The 8,875-nt window shown below is 45.3% G+C and overlaps 1 protein-coding gene across 1 annotated transcript in view; it reads left to right on the forward strand.

Moving 5' to 3' along the window:
• The window catches only part of LOC147109677 (eIF-2-alpha kinase GCN2-like), a 39,456-nt gene extending 32,295 nt beyond the window's left edge, over positions 1-7,161 (forward strand). The window contains exon 5 of the mRNA XM_086003762.1: positions 6,860-7,161. Within this exon, the coding sequence (XP_085859888.1) occupies positions 6,860-7,039 (180 nt within the window). The 3' untranslated portion in view covers positions 7,040-7,161. The remainder of the gene's footprint in view (positions 1-6,859) is intronic.
• The last annotated feature ends 1,714 nt before the right edge of the window (positions 7,162-8,875 follow it).

Below are 8,875 nucleotides of genomic sequence, written 5' to 3' on the forward strand. Positions count from 1 at the left end.
TAAGGCCCTCTGGCCTTAACATTGAGTTTAATAACTTCAGACATTAACCGCAGCTCCCATTTTCTCTAGGACAGCAGGTGCTGGTAATGTAGAATGCGAGTGCCAGCACCTCCGGGAGTGAGGAGGTTGTGGGCTGGTGGGATGGGGACCGCCTACTGTTACACGGCTGGCAGGGTGGTCAGCACCCCTGGTGTCTACCTGTCTCTTTCTTCCACCATACCCCCAGGCCACGGGAGCTTTTTCTGCTTTGCCAGATTTTCTATCCTTCTCTCCCCCTCTGCTATTCTGCTGTAACCATTTAGATATCCTCTAGGTCTCGGATACATCTTTCATTTCTCTAATTTCTCTCGTTATTGCCTCCTTTTATCGCACCATTATCACTTCTGTCATTTATTCATCTCCTGTCCTCTACCTAATCACAGATCGTTCTGTTTTTGTTCTCCCTGCCCCTTTTCCTTGGCGCTGTTCATCTGTAACATCTCCTGGTTCTGATGAAAGACCATTGACCTGAAACGTTATCCCTACCTTTCTCCATAGATGCTGCCTGACCTGCTGAATGTTTCCAGTATTTTCTGTTTATTATTGTACCTCTTCAATCCTTCATTTCAGGCCTCCTTTGCACCCTCTGTTAAAGTCTACGGAAGTCTCTACCATACTCCCTGGAAGTCAATAACAACAACTTGAATTTATAAAGCACTCTTCACATAGTAAAACGGCCCACGGCAATGCACAGGAGCATTATCACAAAAATTGACACTGAACCAAAGAAGGAGACATTAGGACAGGTGACTAAATGCTTGGTCAAAGAGGTAGGTTTTAAGGAGCATCTTAAAGGAGGAGAGAAAGGTCGAGGTGCATGGAGAGATTTAGGGAGGGAATTCCTGGGTTTAGGGCCTAGGCAGCCGAAGGCACGGTCGCCAATGACGATGTGAAGGAAGTGGGACATGCACAGGAGGCTAGGGGAACGTAGAATTGTCGGAGGAGGTTACAGAGGTAGGGGGTGGGAGAGGCCAAAGAGGTACTTGAAGACGAGGATGAGAATTTTTAAAATTGAGGCGTTGTGGGACTGGGAGCCAATATAGATCAGTGAACATGGGTGATGGGTGAATGGTGTGATTTAGGATACAGGCAGCAGAGTTTTGGATGAGCTCATGTTTATGGAAGATGGTAGGCCAGCCAGGAGAGTATTGGAATAGTCGATCTGGAAGTAACAAACATGGATGAAGGTTTCAGTAGTACATGGACTGAGGCAGGGGCAGAGACGGGCAATGTTAGAGGCAGCCTTTGTGATGGAGAGGATATGGGGTCGGATGCTCAGCTCAGGGTCACATAGGACGTTGAGGTTGCGAACAGTCTGGTTCAGCCTGAGACAGTGGCCAGGGAGGAAGATGGAATCGGTGGCTAGGCAATGGCATTTCTACCATACTGCTCTCCCTTCCATTAAAACCCTTCTCTCCGATTGTACTTTTAGTTACACCTCCTACTAATTGACATCCGTTCCTCCCTGGTGAAACAACTGGGGGTGTTTACTGTTCGAGGTACTGTATAAATGCAAGTTGTTATTGGGTACCTAGACCAGCTTAAAATTCGTAAGTTGTGTCCACAGAGCTGAACATCTCTTAGACAGTAAAAAAAAAGGACTAAGAAAGGTGTGGTCCAGGTATTTAAAATTTTCCTCCAGCAGTACATGGGCTAAGGTCCCTCTCCTTTCAGCATTCCGAAGGGACTGTTCCCTCCGCAACACCCTGGTCCATTCTTCAATTAGCCCCCAACACGTGCATCTTCCCACGGCATCTTCCCGTACAAGCGCAGGAGGTGCAACACCTGCCCTTTTACCTCCTCCCTTCCCACCATCCAGGGCCCCAAACACTCCTTCCAGGTGAAATAGTGATTTGTGTGTACTACTTTCAATTTAGAAAACTGCATTCGCTGCTTTTGATGTTGTGGTCTCTACGTACAGTAAGACCGGAGACAGATTGGGCGACTGCTTTGCGGAACACCTCCGTTCAGTCCGCAAGCATTACCCTGAGCTTCCGGTCACCTGTCATTTTAATTCTCCGCCCCACTCCCACTCTGATCTCTCTGTCCTCGGCCTCTTACACTGTTCTAATGAAGCTCAATGTAAGCTCGAGGAACAGCACCTCATCTTTCGATTTGGCACTTTACAGCCTTCCGGACTCGACATCGAGTTCAACAATTTCAGATCATAACCGCTGCTCCCAATTTTTCAGACAGCAGTTGCTGGTAATGATTCTGCTTTTTTTTTGTCCTTTTCAGCTCCTCCAGACCCACCTTTTTGTTTCTTTTATTATCCCATTACAGGAAACTTTGTGTTATCCGGAGGCTAAATGTCCGGCAAGCTCGAGCCACCGGCAAAAATCAGGAGCCGTTTTGTTAGGTTGTTTTTCTTCTCGTGGCTTTTTTTTCCCCCCAAAGGTCAGGCTCTGCAAAGTCTCTAGCTTAGCAACAGCTTCAGAGAGATGCTTCCAAGGTACGGGCCGACTGTTTAGAAGCTGTTGCTAAGCAACAGTGTTTGTTGTCAGATACTGAGATGAAAAGCTCCGTATGCTTCAACATTAACGCTGGTGTGTCCGGCAGTTTTGAGGGAACGGCAACAGCTCGGTCCCGTCGGTGCCGGATAGCACAAAGTTTCCTGTACTACCCCCTTTTGCCTTGCACCATCATCTCTTTTGTCATTTAATCTCTCTTGCCTATCGCAAACCTTCCCTTTTGTTCTTTCCTCCCTTCCCCCTTTCCCTACCTTTGTACTTGCTTAAAACCTGTCACAGCTCTAACTTTTTCCAGTTCTGATGAAATGACCTGAAACGTTCACTCTGTTCCTGCCTCCACAGATGCTGCCTGACCTGCTGAGTATTTCCAGCATTTTCTGTTTTTATTTCAGATTTCCAGCATCTACAGTATTTTGCTTTTGTATTTTAAACTTTGGCTGATTTAGATTGTAACCAAGATATAGGAAACTCTCGTTTAAACGGCACCTAAATATCCAGAATTCTCTATTAACCGGCAAAATTCTCACTCCGAAAACAACACCTCAATAACCGGCAATGTTGCCGAGTCCGAGTCTCCCACGGTGACCGAGTTAGTCAGTGGGGGTAGTTCACCAAACTGCCACTACTCGGCTTCTTGGTGCTGTCGGAATTCCGAACACCTCAATACCCCTGTAACAGGAGTCTGACTCTCCCGCGCTACCGGTAGTCTCTTCTGATCCGCCATTTTACAGGGGTACTGTGTGTCTCCCACGCTGCTGGTAGTCATTGCATTACCCTCAACTGGCAGTACTGTACTTAATCAAGCATCTTCCACCATCCATTTAACACAACATTCTGTAGGTGAGTACCCAATTAATGTATACTGCACACTTCTTGATTTTTAAAAATTTTTCTTTGTTAAAAATAGCCTCTGTAGAGAACCCTCTCCATCATCCGGAATTTTTGATCAACCGGTAACACGTCGGTGCCGGATACCAAAGAGTTTCCTGTATTTAACTAAAACTGTGATCATAGAACTGGAGAATATAAACTAAAATGTATGTAACATTAAAGTTATAAGTCATGGATACAAAGAACAGACTCCTATCCAAAGCAATGAAACCTTTAAGAAATTTGATGAGCACTGTTTAAGAATGAGGTAGGAACGTACAAGGATAAGCACCGGCATAGTCAAATACTCCGCAGCATTCTGTTACCAGCTGTGCTGGGGCCATGATGATCATATTGCTGCCTGCGCTCTGCAACTTTTTTTTGATCAGTTTCCATTGGTGTTTAGGGAGACCTTTGCCTTATTTAAAATTTTACACCTAGTTACTGCCTTCTTTGGGGCAGAGTCCCCGATGGTGCAGATTATACTGTAGGAAGGTGTGAGATTGACAGGCTGCAATTCTCGTTCCATAACTTGATAAAAGGCTGCAAATGATGTGTTGGATTTTCTTTTACTGGGGATTCAACCAATGTGTCTTCAACTCCCTTCTCTAGTTCTTACTAGGTTTCAATAACACTAACTAAAATTATTCTGCACAATAGAACTGATTGATTTCAGTTTCCAACATTTAGGCTCCCCTTTATTTTTTTTGGTCAGCTGAATATCTGAAACACGTGAAAGCAAAGAGTCTCCAAAACAAGCTCTGAAAAAATCCACACAGGTAGTACAGGAAACTCTTTGGTATCCGGCACCGACAGGACCGGGATGGTGCCGGTTGATTAAAAATTCCGGATGACGGAGAGGGTTATCTACCGAGGTTATTTTTAACAAATAAAGAGTCAGACTCCTGTTATTGAGGTGTTCGGACTTCCGACAGTGCCAAGAAGCTGAGTAGTGGCAGCTTGGAGAAGTACCCCCACTGACTAACTCGGCCACCGCGGGAGACTCGGACTTGGCAGCATTTCCGGTTATTGAGGTGTTTTTGGAGTATGAATTTTGCCGGTTAATAGAGAATTCCGGATATTTAGGTGCCGTTTAAACGAGAGTTTCCTGTATTTCTATTTGCCTGCCTGTGGAGTTGACACTCTTCCTGTAGGGACGCACCCGAAGTCTGGAGAACTTGGGCACATTGGCTCCCAAGTGTGCGCTGTGGCACCGCTAGAGTTTAGTTAGATAAAACTGCATAGCCTACTAGCACAGAGCATTGATGAGCTTCTCACTGTTTGCCCCAGGTCCACCCCGTTATTAGCTTGGAGTTATCTGCGACTACCAGGATGGTAGAATCATAGAATCATACAGCATAGAAGGAGACCATTCGGCCCATTGTGCCTGTGCCAGCTCTCTGAAAGGGCTATCCAATTAGTCCCACTCCCCTGCTCTTTCCCCCTAGCCCTGCAAATTGTTCCTTTTTAAGTAGAGATCCAATTCTCTTTTGAAAGTTACTATTTAATCTGCTTTCACCACCCTTCCAGTCAATGCATTCCTGATTTCCAGATCATCATAACTAGTTAAAGTTTTTTTTTAAACTCCTCACTGGCCCCTCTGTGGTAAACCACTGTCATACCTGTCTGTGTCTGTATGTGTATTCCACTAGGTACAGGTCTGGACATGCCTCGGCTGACTCCTCCCACTATTCCAGGTATATAAGTGACTACCTCCCAGTCCCTTAGTATTCTGGACGGGTCGACCACTCGAGACAAGACCTTCATTCTTTAGTTAATAAAAGCCTGATTGTTACTCGCTCAACTTCAGTCTTTTGAGTAATTGATGGCGCATCAATTTTATTAACTAAATTTTTTATAATGGAGAAGATCCTCACACCAGCATGCCTGGACCTGGACAGTCGGGAAGCGGACGCTTCCACCAAGTTTGCTCACTGGCTCACGTGCTTCGAGACATTCCTGACTGCCTCCACTGCGGTCGAAACGGATGCGGACAAACTGTCTGTCCTGTTCTCTAAGGTGAACCACCGAGTGTACTCAGTCATCCGGGACGCGACCTCGTACACAGCCGCCCTCCAGCTCCTCAAGACCCAGTACACGCGCCCTGTGAACGAAGTATACGCTAGGCACCTTCTGGGGAGTCGCAAGCAACAACCTGGGGAATCGACTGAGGAATACCTCCAAGCACTGTCCGTGCTTGGCCGGGCCTGTGGGTGTAAGGCGGTAACGCCCACTAAGTACACGGAGGAACTGATCCGGGATGCCTTCGTAGCGGGCCACAGGTCCAACTACACCAGACAGCGACTGCTGGAGCAGAGTGACCTCACCCTCGACAAAGCCTCCGACATCGCACTAACGCTGGACGCAGCCTTCCGGGGCATGGATGCCTACTCCTCTACACTCCAGGGCCCCAGCCTACACGGGACGCGACGCCGGAAGCTCCACCACCCCTGCCGTCGCCACGTCGATCACAGCGGCAGACAAGACCTCCGGAGAGACTCCAATACACGAACTTTTAAATACACTTCACCCCGCCGGACTCATTTTTAAACAAGGGGTGAATGTGGTAAACCACTGTCATACCTGTCTGTGTCTGTATGTGTATTCCACTAGGTACAGGTCTGGACATGCCTCGGCTGACTCCTCCCACTATTCCAGGTATATAAGTGACTACCTCCCAGTCCCTTAGTATTCTGGACGGGTCGACCACTCGAGACAAGACCTTCATTCTTTAGTTAATAAAAGCCTGATTGTTACTCGCTCAACTTCAGTCTTTTGAGTAATTGATGGCGCATCACCCTCACTGTCCCCACCCCCCCCCCCCCCGGCTTTTTTGCCAATTATTTTAAATCTGTGTCCTCTGGTTACCTTCTGACAGTGGAAACAGTTTCTCCCTGTCTACTCCATCAAAACACCTCTATTAAATCTCACCTTAACCTTCTCTGCTCTAAGGAGAACAATCCCAGCTTCTCCAGTCTCTCCATATAACTGAAGTGCCTCATCCCTAGTACCATTCTAGTAAATCTCCTCTGCCCCCTATCCAAGGCCTTGACATCCTTTCTAAAGTGTGGTGCCCAGGATTGGGCAAAATACCCTAGCTAAGGTCTAACCAGTGATTTCTCAAGATTTAACATAACTTCCTTGCTTTTGTACTGTATGCCTTTATTTACAGATGTAACAGGTTATAAGCAAGCATGTTCCAGTTCTGATGAAAGGTCACCGACCTGAAATGTTAACTGTTTCTCTCTCCGCAGATGCTGCCTGACCTGCTGAGTTTCTCCAGCATTTTCTGTTTATATTTCATTGTACTGCACTTGTGCACTAACAATGACAAAGTTGATTATGATATTATGATTATGATTATATTTCAGATTTCTAGCATCCGCAGCATTTTGCCTTTTTAAAAGTTTTCCTGTTGCAGACACGTGATATTTTTATTTATGTAAATAATATTGTTAAACTCTTAATTTTTTTTGAAGCAACGTGAAATCCTCGAAGAAATACAGAGACGCAAAGAGGAGAAACGAGATGCCAAGAAACTGAATCAGTTGGCCAAGCAGGTGCGTAGGGGTTTGTCTCTTCAGACTTCTAGTTCACAAGAGGGGTACAGGAAACTCTTTATTATCTGGCACCAAAAAGTCCGGATTACAGAGATATAGTTAAAAGGTACGAGAGCCCCGTACACAGCAACAAATCCAGGCTTCCCTGTTGCTTAGCAACATGTGCATGAACTCCGGCCACAGACCAAGCGTCCCTGTTACTTAGCAACAAGTGCACGAACCCCAGTTACACGGCCACAGATCCAGGAACTGCCACTAATATGAAGTAAAACTTACCTGAACCTACTCCTGAATTTTGCCGGTTAACAGAGGTTTCCGGTTATTTAGGTGCCGGTTAAAAGAGAGTTTCCTGTAGATGAGAAACTTGATCGAGTTCTTGATGAAGTAACGGAGAGGGTTGATGAGGGTAGTGCCGTTGATGATGTGTATATGGACTTTCAAAAAGCATTGATAAAGTACCACAAATCGATTTTGTTAGCAAAATTAAAGCCCATGAAATTAAAGGAGCAGCAGCAGCATGGATACGGAATTGGCTGAGACAGAAAGCAGAGTGTAGTGGTGAAGGGTGGTTTTTCAGACTGGAGGGAAGTAAACAGTGGTGTTCCCCAGGGACCACTGCTCTTTTTGATGTACATTAATGACCTGAACTTGGGTACAAAGGGCATAATTTCAAAGTTTGCAGATGACACAAAATGCAGAAATTTAGTAAGCAGTGAGATGGATAGTTGCAGATTTCAGGAGGACATACACAGACTAGTGAAATGAGCAAACCCATGGCAGATGAAATTAATGCAGAGAAGTATGAAGTGATGCATTTTGGAAGGAAGGATGAGACACAATATAAACTAAATGGTAGAATTTTAAAGGGGATGCAGGAACAGAGTGACCTGGAGGTTTATGTACAGAAATCTTTGAAGGTGGCAGGACAAGTTGATAAGGCTGTTAAAAAGCATTAGGAATCCTTGGCTTTGTAAATAGAAGTATAGAGTACAAAAGCAAGGAAGTTATGCTAAATCTTTATAGATAACTGCTTGGACCTCAGCTGGAGTATTGTGCCCAATTTTTGAACGCCACACTTTAGGAAGGATGTCAAGGCCTTGGTAAGGATGCAGTGGAGATTTACTGGAATGGTACCAGTGATAAGGGACTTCAGCTATGTGGAGGGACAGGAGCAGCTGGGATTTTTCTCTCTGGAACAGAGAAGGTTAAGAGGAGATTTAATAGAGGCATTCAAAATCATGAAGGGTTTTGATAGAGTAAATAAGGAGAAACTGTTTCCACTGGCAGAAGGGTAGTCAACCAGAGGACACAGATTTAAGGTAATTGACAAAAGAGCCAGAGATGAGATGAGGAGAAATTGTTTACACAGCAAGTTATTATGATCTGGAATGTACTTCCTGAAATGGTGGTGGAAGCAGATTCAATAGCAACTTTCAAAAGGGAATTGGTCATATACTTGAAAAGGAGAAATTTGCAGGGCTATGGAGAAAGAGTAGGGGAGTGGGACTAATTGGATAGCTCTTTCAAAAAGCCAGTACAGGCACAATGGGCAGAATGGCCTCCTGCGCTGTATGATTCTATACCACCATGAGATAAGCCATTTGATCTAGATGGGCATACACAAAAATGTACAGTCTGCTCCTTTATCACGTCACCTAATAAATAGGCTCTTGACTGTAAGGCTTGTGACATCACTAGTCTTCCTGGAGGTTTACTCCAGTGATAGATTCATGAAGATTACAGCACAGTATTTGAAAAGGGATATAGGGAAAGGGCAGGGATATGGATTAGCGTACAGAGCTCAAGTTGAAGAGATAGCCATGACACAGGATCAGTGGCCATTTGGTCCATTGATCCTGTGTCATGGCTATCTCTTCAACTTGAGCTGTGTACGCTAACCCATTTTCTTGCCCTTTCCCTATATCCCTTTATATA

Source organism: Somniosus microcephalus, chromosome 12 (genome assembly GCF_052327205.1).
Source record: "Somniosus microcephalus isolate GS21.2 chromosome 12, FLI_Smic_1.0, whole genome shotgun sequence".
Taxonomy (NCBI): Eukaryota; Metazoa; Chordata; class Chondrichthyes; order Squaliformes; family Somniosidae; genus Somniosus; species Somniosus microcephalus.